Source organism: Oncorhynchus kisutch, linkage group LG24, assembly GCF_002021735.2.
Source record: "Oncorhynchus kisutch isolate 150728-3 linkage group LG24, Okis_V2, whole genome shotgun sequence".
In the NCBI taxonomy this organism is placed as follows: Eukaryota; Metazoa; Chordata; class Actinopteri; order Salmoniformes; family Salmonidae; genus Oncorhynchus; species Oncorhynchus kisutch.
In genome coordinates this window covers 3,926,805-3,953,493 of record NC_034197.2, presented here as the reverse complement: position 1 = coordinate 3,953,493, position 26,689 = coordinate 3,926,805, and the positions used below count along the sequence as shown (strand labels likewise).

Sequence of the window (26,689 nt, the reverse complement as noted above, 5' to 3'; positions counted from 1 at the left end):
TTTACATGTTGCATTTATATTTTTGTTAAGTGTTGTACCTCGGCCTACATTATGGAGTCTTAAAGGAGACCTGGGTAAGGACAAACCTAATTTGATCAATTATTTATTAAATATGCTTTTTAGATACAGCCTTATTCTAAACGGGATTAAATAAAACATTTTCCTCATCAATCTACACACAATACCCCATAATGACTAAGCAAAAACAGTTTATTTTATTTTTGAATGTATTAAAAATAAAAACCTGATATTACATTTACATAAGTATTCCGATCCTTTACCCAGTACTTTGTTGAAGCACCTTTGGCAGCGATTACAGCCTCAAGTCTCCTTGGGTATGACGCTACAAGCTTTGCACTTTGGAGTTTCTCCCATTCTTCTCTGCAGAATCTCTCAAGCACAGTCAGGTTGGATGGGGAGCATCGCGGCACAGTTATTTTCAGGTCTCTCCAGAGATGTTAGATCGGGTTCAAGTCTGGGCTCTGGCTGGGCAACTCGAGGACATTCAGAGACTTGTCCCGAAGCCACTCCTGCGTTGTCTTGGCTGTGTGCTTAGGGTCGTTGTCCTGTTGGAAGGTGAACCTTCACCCCTCCGGTTCAGTCTTCAGTGCCTTTCAGTTCACTTTTAGAAACACGAGTTTGGCCAGAGTCTGTGACTTCAGGCTCATGCGATGGTGCCTGGAGATCAGGCCAGCATTGAAGAATACCATATCCGCCCTTGCTGAGACACTGAGGATGCTCAACACCCTTCAGGTGACTCTTGCCAGGCTGGGCAGAGTGGTTGGCCTGAAGGTTTTTAGGCATATAACTTTCCAGATTCTAGAATGATTCTTTAGTTGTGGCTCAGTTGGCAGAGCATGGCGCTTGCAACGCCAGGGTTGTGGGTTCGATTCCCACGAGGGACCAACAATTATGAACATATATGCTTTCACTACTGTAAGTCAGAGCGTCTGCTAAAATGTAAAAATCCAAATGCCCGTTTTATGCATGTCCCTGTCAAAACGCATCAAAAATGCATTTCTCGTCCACGTGTAAGCAATCCATATTCCCCTCAATTATTGATAAAACTGGTTGCATTGTGTAAGGGACAACATGCACACATGCTGAGCTGTCCTGCACCAACACTGTTATTTAAGTTAATGAGAACTCCCGGCAATTAGAGAGGCAGGCTCAGGCATATTCTGTGCTGTGATTTGCAGCTTGTCACTCCGGCATGTTAATTGGCTGTAGCGCAGCACACACACCCAGATACAGGCATTAAACCTGAGGGGAGTTGGTAAAACAAGGCCTCGGATTTGAAACACAGGGACCATATGCTCCATGTCAATCCCTTTACGGCTAAGGACAAAACTGGTGCACGGTAGGGAATGCTTGATTTGAAAATGAATGTGCCGTGTTTTCCCCCACTTCAAGTCCAGGTAGTAGATAACGGACCTTATCAGATATGTAGTTGGTGCTGTATATTAACTCATTTGTGTGGGTTCTAACTTGAACAATTATTTTGTAAGTTTACAATTGTACAATTTATGCTCTCTGCATATAAAATCCACGAAGGCTGCCGGAAAGTCCCGAATGCAAGATGGTCATTTCTATGATTCGCACGTTGAGGAACATATTGCCTGTAGCCTATTGTACATGGCAAGCTGGTGCTGACCCAGTGGCTGTGAGGATTTTTCTACAATATTCACAACATATTGACACAATTACAATATTTATAGAATTTCATCAATTTACATGTGTAAAAAGTTATGAGTGAACATTAACAAGCCAGCAGCAGATGAAACAGAAAGTGAATTCTATCCTGCTTCTCTCCACGGTTTTAGCTTGTCTATCACTGTCTAACTGGATAGGTTTAGGATATTTACTAGCCCATACCAGTGACAAACATAGCTATGTTATCGACATATGGCAGTACACAAACAAAATCTAGCTCACTTATTTTGATAGCTAGAAGGATAGCCACATTCGTTCAGAAATGGTGGAAGAGGATAGCTAGCTATAACAAGCTAATGTAATCTGCTTCAACAAGAAGCAACTGACCACATTGATCCTAAAATATACAATCCACCCCTACAAAGAAAGCATGGCTCTGGGGCTTCTCCGAAATGCTATCCGATCCACGATCAGATCCATGGCCCGAAGGATTACATTTCATTTTAGCCCGCACTCATTAGGCCGTATAGAAAACTCCCCCAGAGCCACAGAACGACCGAATTATCACAACTTGCAGCCACCACAAACACATTAAAAACTCTGGTTTCCATATTCCATTCCTAAAATCTGTTGGACTGTAGGCAATATATTTGAGATGCCCTAACCCATAGCAGATATAGCAGAATAAAATTATGCTGGAGGTCTCCATCCACCCGCGTGGATCCATCTGACAAACCATCCACACACACACACACACACACAGAGCCCGAGTACAGACAGCCAGCAGCTCCCAAAACACAATTCACGGTGAGCTCCAGAAATTAACTTTCCAGATTGACCAAAATCCACAATCCACACCTCCAAAGAAAGCCTGGCTGCTGGGCTTCTCTGAAATGCTGCTTACATTTACCCGGTTTACTTCCATGCCAGTGACAATGCTCAGTCTCTGCTAGTACTACTGGCTGTTTGAGATGTTTTAGAAGCCACGTTAATGGTAGGGACAGCATCTACTTTGAGAAGCAACTTCTTGCTGAAGCCTTCCTTCCATTACTGATAGCTGTGGAAGTTCTCAGGAATTAAATTTGGGGTGCTCTAATGTACTATTATATGCATTTCTGGCATTGGGAAATAAGTGCTACACTGCCTTTGCAGCCACAACGTCACTCCTCCCCCTCCTCCCACTTTTACTGCTGTTCCTCTGGCCGTGGATGAGGAGACCTTGCCGTTAGAGCGCTGCTAATTTAATTAAATATGGGTGTGTCCTTGTTGCTAGTGCAATGGGAGGTGCCCGGCAGATCTTGATTGAGTCGTGCATGCAGACCAAACTGTTGGATTTTTAGGGTTTATGGGTTTGTCTGAATTTAAAAGTAAAACCCCAGCGGTGTATACCTCTGTATTTTGACCAATCAGTCTTTGTCTAACCTTTTAAAGGGGAAGGTATTGCATGAACATTTTGAGAACAGATACCTTTTAATGGATCCTTTTCCAACATGAGTTGTCAGTCTAGCTGAATAGGTGTTTTATTATCACAGGCAGGTTTTTGGTGACTGACTGTCTTGAAGGCTCTTCTCTGGCAAAACAGCTCGGTGCGATAGTCCTTCACCTGGCTTTCATCTTGGGTTTCAGTGTTATTAAAAGTGACACCTTGATGTTGAGGTCACGACCCTATCGCTTACATTTGAACTGAACCGTTACAGGACCTGCTGGGCTCTCACACCCAAACAATCTGACAGCAGCCAGAGTACACAACCACACTAAAAACAATGTTTTGAAAAGAGAGTTGAGTTGCAATAGCCTGTGGGTGTGTCCTTGTTGCACTGGTACAAGGATGGATGTTGGAGAATGGATTGCACTGGTTTTGGAGCTATTGACTGACTGTTGACTGAAGAAAAAGAAGAGGTTAGAGACAGCAGTTTGGTGACATAAGGGATGACAAGACCGCACAGCATAATTAGAGCAATAGAGGCCCCGTGCTCTGAGTGAATCTCGAATTTCTAAGTTGATAATTTACTATATGATAATTGGAATGTCTATTGACAACAAAATGATCTCACACACTCATCCATTACAGATGATGGTTTACCTCCAATGTATTATGCTTTTAATCACCCCTTTACATTTAACTTTCATGACTTATTCAACTTCAGTAACAGCAAGTAGTGACAGTTCAGTAGAAAATCTACTTATCAAGATGACATGGCAGTTCACCTGAAGTAAGCCTGTCTGTCCTTATATGCCTGTTTTGTTCTGACTTGACTTGATGTGGAAGGTCATTTTATTAAGCCCTTTCAACCCCCCCTGTAACTCTATTGAAGTCATATTAAAGAACTCACAGTACAAAGTGAGACATTTTCACCCATGTAGCTATTCTCCAAGTAGGTATTTTATTTGTTGCTGTTCCTGGAAAAAGTAGGCCATGCGGAGGCTTGTGCAATTTTCTGTTATCAGAATGAACAACTTTTCGGTCACAAATATTCAGTGGTTACATTACTCTATTGAAGTCATATAAAATAACTTATGGGACGTAGACTTTGGTCATGAATATTCAGTGATTACATTACTCTATTGAAGTCATATGAAATAACTTATGGGACGTAGACTTTGGTCATGAATATTCAGTGATTACATTACTCTATTGAAGTCATATGAAATAACTTATGGGACGTAGACTTTGGTCATGAATATTCAGTGGTTACATTACTCTATTGAAGTCATATAAAATACCTTTTGGGACGTAGACTGATACTTTTTACTGGAACAGTAAAAAGTAAGCGTAGGCATATGCAATTTTCTATTATCAAAACGAACAACTTTTTGGTCATGAATATTGTTCCGTGGTTGGAAAAAGAGTCCCTCATAAAGTGAAATTATGGTATTTTTCAATACTTTGGATAAAGGAAGAGCAGTGTTGGAATCTGGATATGATTTTATCTTACAGTATATCAGTATATAACCTTTGTAAAATACAAAATATTTTTAGTGACAAGTCAAATGGTTCACTTTCTCACTAGAAGGGCAACTTCCCATACTTTAAAGCAAACACTCTTCAAGGCATCTTCCCCAGTATTTGTTGACGGAACGCTTGAATTGAGGGTGGTGAGGATTTGTTGTATTTCAGACATCAAAGAGCAATGAGCATGACAGCTGCAAATTGGTGGTGGGTGAGAATTTAGTATATATTTAAAAAATTGCAGCTAAATCTGTCTACTTGGGCTGGTTATATTCAGAGTGGCTGACATAGACGTGAGTAATATTTAACTGTAAACCTCATTTCAAATGATTAAATCCAGCTTGCTAGGTCGATAAAGCCAATCAATTTTCTCTGAAGAGAATGCCCACCTCTTATGTGATGACTAGCCCATGAAATGGGATATAATCACAGCTAATGCTTAAGTGTTATGTCTGAACAGTATGTTTTTTTACAGGCACTAATGTACTCCATTATGCTGCTTCTGTAAACTCTTAATTACTCCTTCTCTCCTACCTTTTCTAGCTTTTATCTCTCATTTTCCTCTAGTTTACTTACTCCTTTCTCACCTTCTCTCCATAACTCAATTGTTCTCTCCGTACCTACTCTTTCATCCCCGATTCTTGGCAACAACCCTGTATTTACCCCCTTTCTCTCTCCCTTCCATTATCCTCTCTCCCTCCCTTTCCCCACACTCCCGCCCCTCTTCCCTCAGTGTCCTCTCTACCCCTCTCTCCTCCTCAGCCCCTTTCTCTCTCCCTTCCATTATCCTCTCGTCTCTCTCCCCTCACTCATGCTCCCTTTCTCGGTCTGCCTCTTCCCTCAGTGTTCACTCTCCTGGGGTGCAGGAGAGTATGCTAATTAGCCGCTGGCTGCGCAGTGCCGGTCCAGGTCAGTCCCTGGATGGGAGACCAGATGCTGCTGGAAGTGGTGTTGGAGGGACAGTAGGGGGCACTCTTTCCTCTGGTCTCCTCTGGAGATCCCAGGGCAGTGAAGTGGATATTGCGCTGTGTAGGGTGCTGTCTTTCGGATTGGACATTAAACATCTGTCCTTACTCTGTGGTCATTAAAAATCCCATGGCACTTATCGTAAGAGTAGGGATGATTTAACTCTGGTGTCATGACTAAATTCCCAACCTGGCCCCATTCCATCATGGCCACCTAATCATCCCCCTCATTCCTTAATTGGTGTAGATCACTCCTCACCTCTGTAGCTAATGTTTGGTGAGTGTTCTGGCACAAGAAAACGGTCGCTGTGCATCATCCAGGTGGTGGATGAGGTGCATTTTCCCCCTACTATGTAAAGTGCTTTGAGTATCTCGGTTGGTAGAAAAGCGCTATATAAATCCAATCAGTAGTAAACTCATGGGATGTGTTTTGCATCCATATTAGGATATCATCAGTTGTCGTACATGTGGGCTAGCATCATGTAACAACATTAATGTTGGCTCACTTGATGTTATTTGCTGAAGATACTTGTGGTCTTCTATATCTGGAGATGCAGTCCCTATTTTAGCATCAACCCCATCAAGGTAAATCCTATTTTTCTCTGTGAAATGGTATCCTCTTGAGTTATTTTCTTTTCTTAAAAACAACAGCAAATTGCACTAATGAGCTATTTCCCTCCCTTTGTGCTTTTTGCCTTATTGTACAGTACCAATGGTTCCACTCCACCACTCTCAGTGAGCTAGCTAGCTGAAGTCATCGCTATTTCAGCGTCGGGTGCATTAAGTAAATGAGCCTCTCGACCAGAGAAAGCGCTGCCTGAGCACTGCCAGAAAAGGGCTCTCATCCACTTAACGCTTCCTTAAATGATGCCATACGGAGTCACCGTGCCTGTGGTTTCCAGGGAGACGCAATACCAAAAAGCGAAAGGAAAATAAATAACAGCCTGACTGAGACAAAGTATAAGGCAGACTTGTGCTGTAGCGTTTCACTTGAACTGTTCAGCTACAATGAATTATAATATACTAGAAAAAGAACAGAAGGATTATAAAAATGATGTCACATAGCGTATTCAATTGGTTTATGCTATTTGTGTCTTACGGTTTCTGTCTGCTTTTGTACAAAACAATATATACATCCCCAAATCACAGGACTCTTTGCTGGACAAGAGGAGGACTCCACTCCTCCTCCAGCCAATCAGAGGGTGGAAGAAGGCCAAGCTAAGTTCAAAAATCTACTGTTGGCCCCTCCCCCTCATGACTTCATCCCTTATCAGCTGATGGATGAGTTGAAGGTGAATGGTTTTACTATGACCTTTCTCACAAAGTATTGTCTAACTTTCAATCAAAGTCAGACAGCCACATATTAGGAATTAGTTGTAAATGAACCATTGCATAATTATTTTGGAATAATCTGAGGTGTTCATTTTGGGGGGTAGATAATCATTAACCACAGCTTGCACTGTTATTGCAGTTCTTTATGTGACCAAGTGTAGTTGTCTCTATACTTATGTGAAGTGTTAATGATCAAGATGATTCATTTCTATGATATTTCTGTTCACAGAGAAACATCAAGAAGCCGTCCAACAGAGCACCAACTGATAGACCGGTCCTCTCCCAGGACAAGAACTCAGAGCGCAGGTATGTACCACACACACACACACACACAATGAATTTGCATTGGGACAATAAAATATCATCTGGAGAAAACACCGACTGTGCAATTTGCACTGACAGTGACAGAGTTTTCCCAATATCTCGCCACATGGAAGCTTTTCAGTGAAGGCAACTGGGCTGGCCACCAATTCGGGGCCTTTTGAGAAGTGCGACTTGGTCCCAAACAGTTTTGATTTTGTGATATTTTAACATTGTCATAATGACCACATTCTTAACTTAAAAAACACGTTTTCCAATCTCAAGAGGTTAAATAACAAAATGACTACAGTAATTGCATATTAAATGGCAAAAAAAGTAACAGGGTTGACCGTGACGGGGTCGATGATTTCTTCTTAAATATGCCTTGTGACAGGGGGAATGCAAGCTTCACCCCAAAAAATGTAATTAGTAAACTATTTCTAGCCTTTCTGTCTATGGGTAACAGGGTTGATGTGTTATGCTCAACCTGCTTAGTTTTCTACCACAAAACACCAGAAAATTGCTAAAACGAATAGTAATGGCTCACCTGCTTTTTCTCTATGGTTTGACTATATGTTAAATGTTTCTTTTGAAAAAAATATTTTGAAAGGAATAGTTTTACCATATTAAAACGAGAGTTCAGTTCACGGAACAGGGTTGACCTTAAAATGAGGGACAGATGTAAATAAATAATAATCTTCAGAAATGACTGTCAAAACAACAGAAAAACTAGGGCTTTACAATGATGGTGAAACTTGGAGAAATGTGTGAATTAAGTGGATTGATGGATGGACATGTCAAAATGCATATTCATATAAAAAATACGATTTATTGAATTCTCTACTAATATCTAATATCAAAGGGACTAATTTCATGGAATGACCCACATCTCTATGCATGCAGGTGTTTTGACATTGTTTGACGGTTTAGACACATCAGCACCCGAAACAGACAAACAGTATTTATGTAGCATGTTATTTGGCGGCAAAGAACCAACAGAGCCGTCTGATTATCCTTTGTGCACTCAGCATTTAGTGTAATGGAACAATTAGTTGTACACCATGACCAGCTTGTTTTTTCACCCACTCTGTAGCGCTAGCATTTCAAAATGGTGGATTTAAGGTAATTGCAGCACACTCACCTGCAGCTACTTAATGGAATTATGTACTGTAGGGACAGATGGCTGGGGCTACTGGATAGGGAACGTGCATCATTAACTCAATTAGCCTGCCAATGGAGGTTGAGGAGGCCTTTGTGTGCTCTCTCCCGCAGATTTGACACTAATACACAATACATTTTCATTTCTCCAACTCCCCATCCCTTCATCCCGCCCACTTCTCTTTGTTGTCCCTCCTTCCTGTGTTCCACCATCTGCACATACTTTGAGAGCTGTGCAAGCCATTGGGGCACCAGCTCCTTTTTGACTTGACAATAAAAACATGTTTTTTTTTAATAGTTTTTTTGGAAGAGCAAAATTCTATTGTTTTCAGCTGAAACACAATGCCTAGAGCTTACCTATGATGTTGCACAACGATTGAAGTTAATAAGTCATGGTTTTAGTCAAATGATGATATATTTGGGCGTGAAGTGGGAAATCCGAAGGGCTAATACTTTTCAGTTTCTTTTCAGGGCTGGGGTTTATTTGAATGTTACCACCCACCAGCATGGCATTGTTTATTAATCAGAAACAGCTGCAAAGTTATTCTTCTTCGCTACTGAGTTTAGCCGAACAGTCTTGTGTCTACTTGGTCTCCTGAGCTATGGAACAGATACAAATATGGGGTGCAAATTTATGTTTTTGCACCTCTCCATTTTTGTCCATTTTCACTTATGTTTGAGCTATTCTGTATTAAAAACATATGTATGTATATCTGACCATTTTACAAACGATATAATTGCGTTATATTTTTGCATTTTGCAACCCTGCTCCCCCCGTCGCTCCAAGATGACTGGCTTTGACCACTAAAGTCCCGCTTCATTACACACTTTACTACTTTGATTGGTGCAGCTAGAAACCACAGTGTCTATCTTATAATGAACAGGCACACGCAGAAGAACATTTGTGTTGATGTTTCATGTCCAATGCACTCATGGTGTTGTTACATGTTATTTGCAACGTGCAAAGTCATTGTAGTCTTATCATTTCACTTCCCTTTGAGAACCATGAGCAAGAACTGACTTGGCTTTGCTGTACCGAAGCCTGCCAGCAGCCTACCTACCAAAGGTTGCACCGTGTCTATTGCAATGTAGAAAAACGTATGTCTGTTATTCAAGATACCAAAGGTAACAATAGATGACGACAAAGATACTGGTTTCCATTTGTGGTGAAGTCTTCACTAAATGCTCATGACAAATCCAGCTCCAGAACCAGCATAGCCTAGCCAGCTGGCTAATCTTTTAAATACGGTGTAGTAAAAAAAAAAAAACATCAACAACCGATAACGTTAGCTAGGGTTAGGAAGCTAGAAAACTTCACTGACAGCTGTCAGTTCCCTGTTTGTTTATGTTTCTGGACTCCAAGTGGAAATCACCATTATCGGAGGTGGAACATAAACGAGCATTTCCGCTCTAGGGCATGAATTGCGTTGAAATAGGGGTGCCTTTTTAAGTTTTAATGTCACATGCGCAATTACAGTGAAATGCCTTTCCTGCAAAGTCAAAACCCAACAATGGAGTAATCCATAACAATGTGTTACTAGAAAGAAAGAAAAACACACAAGAAATAAGAATATTGAATACACAAAGTAATTAGGTATGCATACTGTATACAGAAAATATTTTAAAAGCCAGATCCAATTCCATATTTACATGTGCAGGCATACTGGAGGGTTAGAGGTAGATATGTAAGGGGACAGGCTATAAGATAAACAGAGTAGCAACAGTTTTCATGTGAGTGGGTGTGTAGAGTCTGTATAAATGTATGTGCATATTATGTGTGAGTGAGCAAATGATGGAGTGAGTGTTTGTGTGTTGGTGTGACAGTGTGTGCGAGTGTATAGGGCCCTGTGAGTGTGCAGAGATTAAACGTAAACTCAGTCTGTGTAGCTATTTATTAGTTGTATTGATAGGCGGTAGAAGACGTTCAAGAGCCTGTTGGTGTCGGACTTCACCGGTACCGGCAGCAGAGAAAATAGTCTTTGGCTTGGGTGGTTGGGGTCTGACGATTTTCTGGGCCTTCTTTTCACACCACCTGATATAGAGGTCCTGGATTGCAGGGTGCTCTGCCCCAGTGATGTACTGGGCTGTCCGCACAACCCTCTAGTGCCATGCGGTCGAGGGCGGTGCTGTTGCCATACCAACAGATGCTTGGTTTGACATTTCCCACCGGGGTTGAGAATTTAGAATGATTTTATTGATATTTTAGAAGAATTGCGAAAGATGCCCCTTACTGGTTTGTTTTGGTCTAATCATATATTCTTCCCTAGTGGAATGCACCCAATTAGCTAGCTCGATCAAATAGTGACTAGGAAATACACATTCCCACCGATTTATGAACGTGATTTGAAACCAGATATTTTCTTTTACATTTTTTACCCCATTTTGCTCAATTATCTTTGTGTCTAAGCTAGTCAACTCAAATACAATTACGAGTGGTGCTTTTGAGAGAGGAAAAATCATTTATGCTTTCCCCCAAAGGAATGCGGTGTGAAATTTCTTCATTCATCATGTTGTTATGAAGTCCATTAATGTACTCATTTAGAAACCCGGCAGTGAGAGCCCTCTTTTGTATACCTTTGTTTTTCTAGGTAGGTTGACTGAAAGTGCATTCTCTCAACAGCAAGAGGACGCAGAAGCTGGTAGTTATTTAGTGGCTATGGTAGTACGAGTTTCCAGGTTGCAAACTTTGAAGACAACATTCTTCATTGAGAAACACAAAACTTCCATGCACTTTATCCTTTGACATTACTGCAAATATCGACAACCTTAGATCTCAAGCATACAGTTACATTTGGTTGGCAGAGATTGCGTTCCCATTTAGTGCTAGATGTTTTTCTGATAGTACATCTGTAGGCTTGATGTCAGACCATGTTCATTCAGGACAAATCACTGAATTTAAATACCATGTTTTAAACAACAGAAACCCATGCATTTCAAACAAATGCCTTTTTTATGCCATTTGTAACAAGACTTGACCAGGTTGAGCGGTAGAAGTACTGGGAAAGACAGCCTGTTAAGTATTTGTATGAGGGGAAAAACACATTTACTGAGATTGTCCTACATTCATCTCTTCCCCAAATGAATATCCCAAGAGGTTCAAGTCCCTCATGTCAACAACAATGTGTGAGCAAAGGCGAAGGACCTCCATGTAGACCCCACACAGATAGGCATTCACTGCTTTATCCTGCCTATTCTTCCTTATGTAATTCAAGTGTAAATTTACCACTGGCTCCTATGTAGAGTATTTTTGCGCCTATTGTCTAAGCCTAGTCAAGTGAGATGGCTCCCTCTTAATCATTGATCCAATTAATTTGGACAACCTTGTCCCTCTCTCCCCAGAAGAAAGGACAGCACTGAAAGAACACTGTTACAAAAGGAGTGACTTCATACCGACCAACTTTTTGGATTGACACCGGTGCCAGGTCACTATTATAGGGGATGAAGCTATAGAACTTTGGAATGAGAGAGTGGAATCACTGAAAGAGCTAAACATGTCTCTATGCCAAATAAATGTTCTCAATTATTCAACTAACTCAAACAACCCCAATGGCCTTTTTTTACGGCATACTTTCCTACAATGTATTGAAGGGCAGAGCTTAGAATCCTGTCATATTAGCCACGTTTTCTGTGGACACCTGGCATTTCTATGCACCATTCTTAACTCCCTCCACAAGGGAAACATTGAGTTTCTCTACAGTAGGTCCAGACGTGTATGAATCTGTTTGTTCCATTAACCAACAGACCCAGAGAGAATGATGTTCAAGGTTTTTTACTCTATTCAGCATAAATCATGCAGCCAAATTGAAAGACTTCTCAGCAGTTTGGGAAAAAAGTACTGAACCAATGCTTTAATGCTCATAGATTTGTTGTTGTTTGTGTGCAAGTTAAGTTCTGATTGATTTTGGTTCCTAATGTGTTTCTCAAAATATGACATACATTATCTAAGGAACAAATACGCATGATATTCTTTTATTTGAAGAAACATAGAATGATCCATTTCTGACAAACTGACGTTTTCCTCTCGCAAAGACACAGCGGTAATTGGAATATGTTCTGGGACTCCGCCGATAGCATTGAGCTAAGCACTTCCTTCATTGGCTTCATTAGGAAATGCATAGCCAACATTGTCCCCACAGTGAAGGTTTGCTGCTGTCCCAATCAAAAGCCAAAATGTAAGGGCCTCCCGAGTGGCGCAGCGGTCTTATGCACTGCAGGGCTTGTGGTGTCACTACAGATCCAGGTTTGATCCCGGGCTGTGTCTCAGCCAGCCGTGGCCCGAAGACCCATGAGGCGACGCACCCTTTGGCCCAGCATCGTCCGGGTTAGGGGATGTCCTTGTCCTATCGCGCTCTAGTGACTCCTGTGGCGGGCCTGGCGCATGCATGCTGACACGGTCGCCAGTTGTACGGTGTTTCCTCTGACACATTGGTGCGGCTGGCTTCCGGGTTAAACGAGCAGTGTGTCAAGAAGCAGTGCAAGGGAGTGTGCACAATGCAACTATTCTGTGTTCGAGCGTTTAACCTCTGGGATATGTGAGACGCTAGCGTCCCACCTGGCCAAAAGCCAGTGAAAATGCAGGGCGCCAAATTCAAATAAATTACTATAAAAATCTAACTTTCATGAAATCACACATGTAAGATACCAAATTAAAGCTACTCGTTATGTGAATCCAGCCAACATGTCAGATTTCAAAAAGGCTTTTCGGCGAAAGCAAACGATGCTATTATCTGAGAGTAGCACCCCCATAAACAAAGAGAGAAAACATATTTCAACCCTGCAGGCGCGATGCAAAACGCAGAAATAAAAATATAAATCATGCCTTACCTTTGACGAGCTTCTTTTGTTGGCACTCCAATATGTCCCATAAACATCACAAATGGTCCTTTTGTTCGATTAATTCCGTCGATATTTATCCAAAATGTTAATTTATTTGGTGTGTTTGATCCAGAAAAACACCGGTTCCAACTTGCTACAAAATATCTCAAAGTTACCTGTAAATTTTGCCAAAACATTTCAAACTACTTTTGTAATACAACTTTAGGTATTTTTTAAAGTAAATAATCGATAAAATTGAAGACTGGATGATCTGTGTTCAATACAGGAAGAAAACAAACTGACGCTACCTTTCTGGTCACGCACCTCTATCTAACAGTACACTTGAAGTGACCCTCGGTTTGAACAGGGCTACTTCTTCATTACACAAAGGAAAAACCTCAACCAATTTCTAAAGACTGGTGGCAGTCGGTAGGAACTGCATGAAGGTCCCTTAGAAATCTGGATTCCCAATGAAAATGTGTATTATACTCAGACATGATTCAAACAGTTTTAGAAACTTCAGAGTGTTTTCTATCAAAATCTAATAATAATATGCATATCTTATCTTCTGGGGGTGAGTAGCAGGCAGTTTAATTTGGGCATGCATTTCATCCGGACGTGAAAATACTGCCACCTGTCACCAAGAAGTTAACAAAGTGCTCATTTGAAACAGGTCCTCCTATATGCGTAGTATAGTTATTTATGCAACTTTAGTTGTGATACAAACCTTAGGCAATATGTTTTGAGTTCTAATACATTCTAAGGCTGCATGATGCAACTCTTTTGGGGTGGTAGGTAGCCTAGTGTTTAGAGCGTTGAGCCAGTAACCGAAAGGTTGCTAGCTCGAATCCCGAGCTAAAAATCTGTTGTTCTGCCCCTGAACAAGGCAGTTAACCCGTTGTTCCTAGGCCGTCATTGTAAATTAGAATTTGTTCTTAACTGACTTGCCTAGTTAAATAAATAGATTTTTAAAAAGTAATAAAAATGTATGATGATTTGAAAAAGTTGCATCTCATTCACAATTTGACAAGCATTTGATAATATTCTCAACCAGCAGACTATTCTCAATTTAATCTGGTCTTTACCATAATAATATATATGTGGAATTATTTTCATCCACAAAAAAATCATGTCATCCGTAGCCTGCACTCGAAAAGCTAATGGAGGAAGCTCTTCCCACGTTTACATTTTATTTTTTTATATATGCCAGCCAAGTAGGCTACGCCAGTTCTAAAGCGAAGCAATGTGCTTAATATTAGGAAAGTTAAGAATTAAATATATTAGGCCTTATCAAGGCTCAGGCTAAGACCCAGATGCAAACACATGAGGCAGATAGTACGAGTCTGAGTTTATTATAGTTTAAGGGGCAGGCAAAAGGTAAGTCAAGGCAGGGTCGTAATCCAAATTAGAGTCAGGCAGGTACAGGACGGCAGGCAGGATCAGGACAGGCAGGTCAGAACTGGGAAGACTAAGAAAAACTAGCGCATAGGGAACATGGGAACACGCTGGTAGGACTTGACGGGACAAGACGAACTGGTAACAGATGAACAGAAAACCGGGTTTAAATACACAGGGGATAAAGAGGGGAGATGGGATACACCTGGTGGGGGGTGGAGACCAGCACAAAGACAGGTACAACAGATCAGGGTGTGCCAGGCCTAGCCTATAGAAAGCTGATGGGACACCGTTTGTAAAGCAGATTAATGTGCTTAATATTAAGAATTGAGCAATAAATATAGCAGCACCGGAAAGCTGGGATCCTCTTTTAAATAGTGTCCCGTTAAAACTCTGTTTTCTCATGTAAATGTGCAATTACTGGGCTTATAGGAACATGTTTCACTACTAGGTTCTGTAGGCTATGAGCTCTGCAGTCCCTTCAATTGTGATACAAACCTTATCAAAACATATAGGCCTATGGGCTAGGCTACGTGGTGCATGCGACTATGATTTGAAAAGAACTGCAAAAAAATGCATATGCTGTTTCTTGCCTGAGACTGCACACACTGGGCATAATTTACAAGTGCTAATATTCTCACCCGTTAGACTTTTCTTAATTTGATCTTGTCTTTACATATACTAAATAATATACAGTACTAGTCAAAAGTTTGGACACACCTACTCATTCAACAGTTTTTCTTTATTTTTACCATTTTCTACATTGTAGAATAATAGTGAAGACATCAAAACTTTGAAATTAACCATATGGAATCATGTAGTAACAAAAACAGCGTTAAACAATTCAACATATATTTGAGATTCTTCAAAGTAGCTACCCTTTGCCTTGATGACAGCTTTGCACATGCTTGGCATTCTCTCAACCAGCTTCATGAAGTAGTCACCTGAAATGCATTTCAATTAACAGGTATGCCTTGTTAAACAATAAGAGGAAGAGATTTGCATGGGCTAAAACACGAGCAATGGACATTAGACCGGTGGACATCTGTCCAAATTTGAGATTTTTGCTTCCAACCGCGATGTATTTGTGAGACGTTGAGTAGGTGAACGGACGATCTCCGAGGCACACTTAACCAGCATGGCTACCACAGCGATACGCCATCGCATCTGGTTTGCGCTTAGTCCCACTATCATTTGCTTTTCAACAGGACAATGACACAACACACCTCCAGGCTGTGTAAGGGCTATTTGACCAAGAAGGACAGTGATGGAGTGCTGCATCAGATGACCTGGCCTCGACCTCAACCCAATTGAGATGGTTTGGGATGAGTTGGACCGCAGAGTGAAGGAAAAGCAGCCAACAAGTGCTCAGCATATTTGGGAACTCCTTCAAGACTGTTGGAAAAGCATTCCAGGTGAAGCTGTTTGAGAGAATGCCAAGAGTATGCAAAGCTGTCATCAAGGCAAAGGGTGGCTACTTTGAAGAATCTTAAATATAAAATATATTTTGATTTGTATAACACTTTGGTTACTACATGATTCCAAAGGGTTATGTCATAGTTTTTATTTTTTATTTTTTTATTTTTTATTTCACCTTTATTTAACCAGGTAGGCTAGTTGAGAACACCTTTATTTAACCAGGTAGGCTAGTTGAGAACAAGTTCTCATTTGCAACTGCGACCTGGCCAAGATAAAGCATAGCAGTGTGAGCATACAACAAAGAGTTACACATGGAGTAAACAATTAACAAGTCAATAACACAGTAGAAAACAAAGGGGGGGTCTATATACAATGTGTGCAAAAGGCATGAGGAGGTAGGCAAATAATTACAATTTTGCAGATTAACACTGGAGTGATAAATGATCAGATGGTCATGTACAGGTAGAGATATTGGTGTGCAGAAGAGCAGAAAAGTAAATAAATAAAAACAGTATGGGGATGAGGTAGGTGAAAAGGGTGGGCTATTTACCAATAGACTATGTACAGCTGCAGCGATCGGTTAGCTGCTCAGATAGCAGATGTTTGAAGTTGGTGAGGGAGATAAAAGTCTCCAACTTCAGCGATTTTTGCAATTCGTTCCAGTCACAGGCAGCAGAGTACTGGAACGAAAGGCGGCCAAATGAGGTGTTGGCTTTAGGGATGATCAGTGAGATACACCTGCTGGAGCGCGTGCTACGGATGGGTGTTGCCATCGTGACCAGTGAGCTGAGATAAGGCGGAGCTTTACCTAGCATAGACTTGTAGATGACCTGGAGCCAGTGGGTCTGGCGACGAATATGTAGCGAGGGCCAGCCGACTAGAGCATACAAGTCGCAGTGGTGGGTGGTATAAGGTGCTTTAGTGACAAAACGGATGGCACTGTGATAGACTGCATCCAGTTTGCTGAGTAGAGTGTTGGAAGCCATTTTGTAGATGACATCGCCGAAGTCGAGGATCGGTAGGATAGTCAGTTTTACTAGGGTAAGCTTGGCGGCGTGAGTGAAGGAGGGTAAGCTTGGCGGCGTGAGTGAAGGTACTTATAGACGTCCACATATTCTAGGTCGGAACCATCCAGGGTGGTGATGCTAGTCGGGCATGCAGGTGCAGGCAGCGACCGGTTGAAAAGCATGCATTTGGTTTTACTAGCGTTTAAGAGCAGTTGGAGGCCACGGAAGGAGTGTTGTATGGCATTGAAGCTTGTTTGGAGGTTAGATAGCACAGTGTCCAAAGACGGGCCGAAAGTATATAGAATGGTGTCGTCTGCGTAGAGGTGGATCAGGGAATCGCCCGCAGCAAGAGCAACATCATTGATATACACAGAGAAAAGAGTCGGCCCGAGAATTGAACCCTGTGGCACCCCCATAGAGACTGCCAGAGGACCGGACAGCATGCCCTCCGATTTGACACACTGAACTCTGTCTGCAAAGTAATTGGTGAACCAGGCAAGGCAGTCATCCGAAAAACCGAGGCTACTGAGTCTGCCGATAAGAATATGGTGATTGACAGAGTCGAAAGCCTTGGCAAGGTCGATGAAGACGGCTGCACAGTACTGTCTTTTATCGATGGCGGTTATGATATCGTTTAGTACCTTGAGTGTGGCTGAGGTGCACCCATGACCGGCTCGGAAACCAGATTGCACAGCGGAGAAGGTACGGTGGGATTCGAGATGGTCAGTGACCTGTTTGTTGACTTGGCTTTCGAAGACCTTAGATAGGCAGGGCAGGATGGATATAGGTCTGTAACAGTTTGGGTCCAGGGTGTCTCCCCCTTTGAAGAGGGGGATGACTGCGGCAGCTTTCCAATCCTTGGGGATCTCAGACGAGATGAAAGAGAGGTTGAACAGGCTGGTAATAGGGGTTGCGACAATGGTGGCAGATAGTTTCAGAAATAGAGGGTCCAGATTGTCAAGCCCAGCTGATTTGTACGGGTCCAGGTTTTGCAGCTCTTTCAGAACATCTGCTATCTGGATTTGGGTAAAGGAGAACCTGGAGAGGCTTGGGCGAGGAGCTGCGGGGGGGGCGGAGCTGTTGGCCGAGGTTGAAGTAGCCAGGCGGAAGGCATGGCCAGCCGTTGAGAAATGCTTATTGAAGTTTTCGATAATCATGGATTTATCAGTGGTGACCGTGTTACCTAGCCTCAGTGCAGTGGGCAGCTGGGAGGAGGTGCTCTTGTTCTCCATGGACTTCACAGTGTCCCAGAACTTTTTGGAGTTGGAGCTACAGGATGCAAACTTCTTTCTCATCAATTCACTATTATCAAAAAATAAATCAAATCAAATGTTATTTGTCACATACACATGGTTAGCAGATGTTAATGCAAGTGTAGCGAAATGCTTGTGCTTCTAGTTCCGACAATGCAGTAATAACCAACAAGTAATCTAGCTAACAATTCCAAAACTAGGGGAATATGTACATAAAGAATATGTACATAAGGATAAATGAATGAGTGATGGTACAGAGCAGCATAGGCAAGATACAGTAGATGGTATTGAGTGCAGTATATACATATGAGATGAGTATGTAAACAAAGTGGCATAGTTAAAGTGGCTAGTGATACATGTATTGCATAAGGATGCAGTCGATGATATAGAGTACAGTATATACGTATGCATATGAGATGAATAATGTAGGGTAAGTAACATTATATAAGGTAGCATTGTTTAAAGTGGCTAGTGATATATTTACATCATTTCTCATCAATTCCCATTATTAAAGTGGCTGGAGTTGAGTCAGTGTCATTGTCAGTGTGTTGGCAGCAGCCACTCAATGTTAGTGGTGGCTGTTTAACAGTCTGATGGCCTTGAGATAGAAGCTGTTTTTCAGTCTCTCGATCCCAGCTTTGATGCACCTGTACTGACCTCGCCTTCTGGATGATAGCGGGGTGAACAGGCAGTGGCTCGGGTGGTTGATGTCCTTGATGATCTTTATGGCCTTCCTGTAACATTGGGTGGTGTAGGTGTCCTGGAGGGCAGGTAGTTTGCCCCCGGTGATGCGTTGTGCAGACCTCACTACCCTCTGGAGAGCCTTACGGTTGAGGGCGGAGCAGTTGCCGTACCAGGCGGTGATACAGCCCGCCAGGATGCTCTCGATTGTGCATCTGTAGAAGTTTGTGAGTGCTTTTGGTGACAAGCCAAATTTCTTCAGCCTCCTGAGGTTGAAGAGGCGCTGCTGCGCCTTCTTCACGATGCTGTCTGTGTGAGTGGACCAATTCAGTTTGTCTGTGATGTGTATGCCGAGGAACTTAAAACTTGCTACCCTCTCCACTACTGTTCCATCGATGTGGATAGGGGGGTGTTACCTCTGCTGTTTCCTGAAGTCCACAATCATCTCCTTAGTTTTGTTGACGTTGAGTGTGAGGTTATTTTCCTGACACCACACTCCGAGGGCCCTCACCTCCTCCCTGTAGGCCGTCTCGTCGTTGTTGGTAATCAAGCCTACCACTGTTGAGTTGTCCGCAAACTTGATGATTGAGTTGGAGGCGTGCGTGGCCACGCAGTCGTGGGTGAACAGGGAGTACAGGAGAGGGCTCAGAACGCACCCTTGTGGGGCCCCAGTGTTGAGGATCAGCGGGGAGGAGATGTTGTTGCCTACCCTCACCACCTGGGGGCGGCCCGTCAGGAAGTCCAGTACCCAGTTGCACAGGGCGGGGTCGAGACCCAGAGTCTCGAGCTTGATGACGAGCTTGGGTACTATGGTGTTGAATGCCGAGCTGTAGTCGATGAACAGCATTCTCACATAGGTATTCCTCTTGTCCAGATGGGTTAGGGCAGTGTGCAGTGTGGTTGAGATTGCATCGTCTGTGGACCTATTTGGGCAGTAAGCAAATTGGAGTGGGTCTAGGGTGTCAGGTAGGGTGGAGGTGATATGGTCCTTGACTAGTCTCTCAAAGCACTTCATGATGACGGATGTGAGTGCTATGTGAGTGGTAGTCGTTTAGCTCAGTTACCTTAGCTTTCTTGGGAACAGGAACAATGATGGCCCTCTTGAAGCATGTGGGAACAGCAGACTGTTATAGGGATTGATTGAATATGTCCGTAAACACACCGGCCAGCTGGTCTGCGCATGCTCTGAGGGCGCGGCTGGGGATGCCGTCTGGGCAAAGTACTTCAAAATAACAAGAGTGGACTTTTAATTCTGGTTACATTCAATACCAACACCCTCCATTCTCTTTGGACAGAGAACCTACCCTAGCCCTGTCAATATGTCGCATTCAGCAGCTAGTTGGAAATAGGAATCTGACATTTCCGACATGCTAACTGGTAGTAGTTATAACGGGTTAACACGTTTAAATGTCTTACTCACCTCGGCTGCAGTGAAGGAGAGACTGCATGTTTTCGTTGCAGGCCGTGTCAGTGGCACTGTATTGTCCTCAAAGCGGGCAAAAAAGTTATTTAGTCTGCCTGGGAGCAAGACATCCTGGTCCGTGACTGGGCTGGATTTCTTCCTGTAGTCCGTGATTGACTATAGACCCTGCCACATGCCTCTTGTGTCTGAGCCGTTGAATTGAGATTCTACTTTTGTCTCTGTACTGACGCTTAGCTTGTTTGATAGCCTTGCGGAGGGAATAGCTGCACTGTTTGTATTCGGTCATGTTACCAGACACCTTGCCCTGATTAAAAGCAGTGGTTCGCGCCTTCAGTTTCACACGAATGCTGACATCAATCCACGGTTTCTGGTTAGGGAATGTTTTAATCGTTGCTATGGGAACGACATCTTCAACGCACGTTCTAATGAACTCGCACACCGAATCAGCGTATTCGTCAATATTGTTATCTGACGCAATACGAAACATGTCCCAGTCCACGTGATGGAAGCAGTCTTGGAGTGTGGAGTCAGCTTGGTCGGACCAGCGTTGGACAGACCTCAGCGTGGGAGCCTCTTGTTTTAGTTTCTGTCTGTAGGCAGGGATCAACAAAATGGAGTCGTGGTCAGCTTTTCCGAAAGGGGGGCGGGGCAGGGCCTTATATGCGTCGCGGAAGTTATAGTAACAATGATCCAAGGTCTTTCCACCAGTTGGTTGCGCAATCGATATGCTGATAAAATTTAGGGAGTCTTGTTTTCAGATTAGCCTTGTTAAAATCCCCAGCTACAATGAATGCAGCCTCCGGATAAATCGTTTTCAGTTTGCAGAGAGTTAAATAAAGTTCGTTCAGAGCCATCGATGTGTCTGCTTGGGGGGGATATATACGGCTGTGATTATAATCGAAGAGAATTCTCTTGGTAGATAATGCGGTCTACATTTGATTGTGAGGAATTCTAAATCAGGTGAACAGAAGGATTTGAGTTCCTGTATGTTTCTTTCATCACACCATGTCACGTTAGCCATAAGGCATACACCCCCGCCCCTCTTCTTACCAGAAAGATGTTTGTTTCTGTCGGCGCGATGCGTGGAGAAACCCGTTGGCTGCACCGCCTCGGATAGCGTCTCTCCAGTGAGCCATGTTTCCGTGAAGCAAAGAACGTTACAGTCTCTGATGTCCCTCTGGAATGCTACCCTTGCTCGGATTTCATCAACCTTGTTGTCAAGAGACTGGACATTGGCAAGAAGAATGCTAGGGAGTGGTGCACGGTGTGCTCGTCTCCGGAGTCTGACCAGAAGACCGCCTCGTTTCCCTCTTTTTCGGAGTCGTTTTTTGGGTCGCTGCATGGGATCCACTCCGTTGTCCTGTTTGTAAGGCAGAACACAGGATCCGCGTCGCAAAAAACATATTCTTGGTCGTACTGATGGTGAGTTGACGCTGATCTTATATTCAGTAGTTCTTCTCGACTGTATGTAATGAAACCTAAGATGACCTGGGGTACTAATGTAAGAAATAACACGTAAAAAACAAAAAACTGCATAGTTTCCTAGGAACGCGAAGCGAGGCGGCCATCTCTGTCGGCGCCGGATTATTCTACAATGTTGAAAATAGTTGTAAAACATTTTTTAAATCCCTTGAATGAGTGTGTCCAAACTTTTGTGTGAAATTTGTTTTGATTTAGAATGGGCCATTATCATGCACGTCTTGCGTAGTATGCACTTGAATAGCGAATGGAAGACACTTTTCCGGTTACTCTTCATGCCAGGCAGGTAGGATACTCCAGTTGTAAAGCGAAGCAATGTGCATAATATTAGGAAAGTTTATCAATAAATATCTAAGGCCTAGCCTATAGAAAGCTGATGGTCTCCTCCTCTTTTTAATAGAGGCCATCAAATCTATTTACTCACAGAATTGTATAGTATAGCCTAAAGAAATGTTGTGCAACTTGGGCTTATATGAACTCTTATTTCATTTCATGCATCAACCAGCTATGAGGAGCTGGCTCTCGCTGTGCATCAGGTGAACCTATTCTGATCAAACTCTGAATGCCAGGGCTCTCATGAAGTGTTTAATTCGATTTTCGATTGCATTTGAATTGATGTTAGAGTGATTAGAGGGATAATAGTGTTGAGTACCAGACCATTAGCAACTGGCTGTTAGCAAGTTTGGTAGGCCAGTAATAGCCATCAGCGACATCAGAGCACAGTTTTGGAGAAGTTAGTAAGTCATTTTCAACTGTAATTCCCACATCTCAAGATTACCCCCATCGTTCCTGTTCCCAAGAACTCTAAGGCTAACTGCCACTTACTACCACCCTGTAAGTCGAATCAATGTTATTTGTTGCATACACATGGTTAGCAGATGTTAATGCGAGTGTAGCGAAATGCTTGTTCTTCTAGTTCCGACAGTGCAGTAATATCTAACAAGTAATGTAACCATTCCCCAACAACTACCAAATACACACAAATCTAAAGGGGTGAATGAGAATATGTACATGTAAGTATATGGATGAGCAATGGCCGAGAGGCAAGGTGCAGTAGATGTTATAAAATACAGTATGTGTACATGTGATGTAAGATATGTAAACATTATTAAAGTGGCATTGTATAAAGTGACTAGTGATCCATTTATTCAAGTGGCCAGTGATTGGGTTTCAATGTAGGCAGCAGCCTCTCTGAGTTAGTGATTGCTGTTTAGCAGTCTGATGGATAGAAGCTGTTTTTCAGTCTCTCGATCCCAGCTTTGATGCACCTGTACTGACCTCGCCTTATGGATGGTAGTGGTGTGAACAGGCTGTGGCTTGGGTAGTTGATGTCCTTGATGATCTTTTTGGCCTTCCATTCTTCACAGATGATCAGGACTATATAATTATCGAACATATATTAGTAATGGAAAGGAAACAGACACTTTGTTTAAGTATTAAAAGTATCCTTTAGTAATACAATTGTAGGCAGAAGTTGGTACAGAGTACAGTAACTTATAGCCTCCCCAGTTCCCCTTGCCTGACTTTCCCTGGCAACAACATTTTAATAAATCTAACCACCCCCTGACAGCAGCAACCATCTTGTCAGCAGTTAAAAGCTCAGAAGTGGGTTTGACCGAAACTTGACCTTTCATCACAAGTATAGGGTCATAACAAGGTGAATGAGTCTAAGCATACTCTGACAGGTGGCTGTTTTCATCAGGCCTGCGGCAGCCTTGTGTTCTCAGAAAACCAGTCGTATTCTCAGAACCTCAGATAACCACGGTGGGGCCCAGACAGGAGTCTGAGCTTCTGATGGTGTCTGAAGGGCACAACACTCAAAACAGGTGTTAACACACACACAGATGTCTCCTGAGAGGGGACATAACAGTTTATAATAACACAATTTATTAACCCTTTAAAAGGTATACGGTCTTGGTTTAATCCCTTCAGTATCATGGAGGGTAGGTAGTTTGCCCCGGTGATGCGTTGTGCAGACCGGACCACCCTCTGGAGAGCCTTGCGGTTGAGGGCGGTGCAGTTGCAGTACCAGGCTGTGATCCAGCTCGACAGGATGGTCTCGATTGTGCATCTGTAAAAGTTTGTCAGGGTTTTGGATGATAAGACACATTTCTTCAGCCTCCTAAGGTTGAAGAGGCGCTGTTGCACCTTCTTCACCGCACTGTCTGTGTGGGTGGACCATTTCAGTTTGTCTGTGGTGTACGATGAGGAACTTAAAACGTTCTACCTTCTCCATTGCTGTCCCTTCGATGTGGATAGGGGGGTGCTCCCTCTGCTGTTTCCTGAAGTCCACGATCATCTTCTTTGTTTTGTTGATGTTGAGTGAGAGGTTGTTTTCCTGACACCATACTCTGAGTTCCCTCACCTCCTCCCTGTAGGCTGTCTTGTCGTTGTTGGTAATCAAGTCTACTACTGTTGTGTTGTCTGCAAACTTGATGATTGAGTTGGAGGCGTGCTTGGCCACGCATTCGTGGGGGAACAGGGAGTACTGGAGGGGCCTGAGCACGCACCCTTGTGCGGGACGCAAGGGTGGCACTTTATTATCATCAAAGTGGGCAAAGAAGGTGTTTAGTTTGTCTGGAAGTGTGCAGTGTCCGGGACATAGCTGATTTTCTTTTTGTGGTCCCTGATTTCCTGTAGACCCCGCCATCCATCCACGGTTTCTGGTTATGGTAAGTTTTAATAGTCACAGTGGGTACATCATCTCCAATGCACTTCCTTATTAACACACTCACCGAGTCAGCATATAGGTCGATGTTGTTCTCTTGATGCTTCCCGGAACATTTCCCAGTCCGTGTGATCAAAACAATCTTGAAGCTTGGCTTCCGATTGGTCGGACCAGCGTTGAATGGTTCTCGTCACTGATACATCCTGTTTGAGTTTCTGCCTATAAAGACAGTAGGAGCAAGATGAAGTTGTGGTTGGATTTGCCGAAGGGAGGGTGGGGGAGGGCTTTGGACTTGAGTTCCTGTATGTTCTTATGATTACACCATGAGTCGTTAATCATGAAGCATACGCCCCCGCCCTTCCTCTTCCCAGAGAGGTGTTTATCTCTGTCGGCGCGTTGCATGGAGAAGCCTGGTGGCTGAACCGATTCTGACAACATATCCCAAGAGAGCCATGATTCCGTGAAACAGAGAATGTTACAATCTCTGATGTCTCTCTGGAAGGCAACCCTTGCTCGAATTTTGTCTACCTTGTTGTCAAGAGACTGGACATTGGCTAGTAGTATACTCGGGAGCGGTGGGCGATGTGCCTGACCAGGTGGCCGCTTCATCTGCCCCCTCTGTGGCGCTGTTGTTTTGTGTCGACTGCTGGAATTAGATCCACTGTCCTGGGTGGTGGTCCGAACAGAGGATCCGCTTCGGGAAGGTCGGTAAGTTGACGTTGCTCTTATATCCAATAGTTCTTCCCGGCTGTATGTAATAAGACTTAAGATGTCCTGGGGTAACAATGTAAGAAATAATACATAAAAATAGTTTCCTAAGAATTTGAAGCAAGGTGACCATCTCTGTCAGTGCTATCTTGGGCTTCGCCATCTAGCACTCACATTTGTAATCATGAAATGCTTTGAAAGCTGGTTATGGCACTCCATTATCCCAGACAATCTAGACCTACTCAAATTTGCATACCGCACCAACAGATCCATAGACGATGCAATCTCAATTGGGAGGGAGGAGGGGAGGTCGTCAGTGACCTGGCAGTGTGGTGCCAGGACAACATACTCTCCCTCAATGTCAGTAAGACCAAGGAGCTGATTGTGGGGGGTGTGGACAGCCTAGTACATCACTGAGGCAAAGCTCCCTTCTATTCAGGATATATTTCAGGCGACGTGAAAGGAAGGCCCGGAAAATTGTTAGTCTCCAGTAAACCCAAGCTATCTTCAATTTGCTTCCGCACAGCAAGCGGTACCGGCGCATCAAGTCTGACACCAACAGGCTGCTGAACAGTTTCTATCCACAAGCCATAACATGCTGAATAGTGTGGACCACAGTGTGGACCACAGTTCATCTAAACAAATCATTGGCCAGAGCGTCAAGTGTGTGTTCTGAACACTCCAAGAGAGAAACAAGATGGGTGAGACTAAAGCTTAAGAGAGCTTGAATGGGTGTAGACAAGGAATAGCTCTTCAGTAGATAACAAAACATTCAAAGGCCATTTTCTCAAGTGAGTTTACAAGTTTATCAACTTTCAATGCAGAATTACTTTCCCATTGTTCCTCAAAAATGCAGTATATGATATACAATTTTGTAGCTCTGAGTCTCTACTTTTCTGCAATGTAAAGAACACAATTAAACATTTTGCTACATAAGACCGAATCCAGGTGGCGAGTCACATATGCTCCTATAAACCAATGAGGAGATGGGAGAGGCAGGACTTGCAGGGCGTCAAGCATCAAAAATAGAACCAAGTTTTACTTTAGTGCCTGGCTACGAAGAGCAGTTTGGATGAAATGATTGAATAACATGTTTGTGTAAATTGGCTACATGGACTATCTGCATTGACCCTTCTATTTTATTTTTGCACTGTCCCTATGCACACTCACACACTCACTCTATGCACATTCTACTCACTCACTCACTCACTCATACTCACTCTATACACATGCATACCCAGTTACCTTACCCTACCACTCCAGTATCCCTGCAAATATGGTATTGGCACTGACCCTGCATATAGCTCACTTACTTTCCTGTGTTGTTCTTATTCCTATTTCTTGTGTTTTTGTTCCACTTGACTTGTTTTATAAATGTTTTCTAGTACTACTGCATTGTTGGGAAAGAGCAAGATCCTCATGGATCCTTGCAGAGAGGAAAAGTTGCAGCATGCAGCAACCGAAATGTGTCTTCCGCATTAAA

The 26,689-nt window shown here is 43.0% G+C and overlaps 1 protein-coding gene across 2 annotated transcripts in view; it reads left to right on the top strand.

Annotated features, from left to right (window-relative positions):
• The window catches only part of LOC109869834 (MORN repeat-containing protein 1), a 78,256-nt gene that overhangs the window by 36,685 nt on the left and 14,882 nt on the right, over window positions 1-26,689 (top strand). Inside the window, exons 12-14 of one of the 2 annotated variants that reach the window (XM_031803597.1) lie at window positions 6,718-6,860; window positions 7,130-7,206; window positions 11,698-11,803. In XM_031803597.1, the coding sequence (XP_031659457.1) occupies window positions 6,718-6,860; window positions 7,130-7,206; window positions 11,698-11,740 (263 nt within the window). In that variant the 3' untranslated portion in view covers window positions 11,741-11,803. Of the gene's footprint in view, window positions 1-6,717; window positions 6,861-7,129; window positions 7,207-11,697; window positions 11,804-26,689 lie in introns of those variants that run through there. The other variant, XM_020460106.2, reaches the window with a different exon arrangement.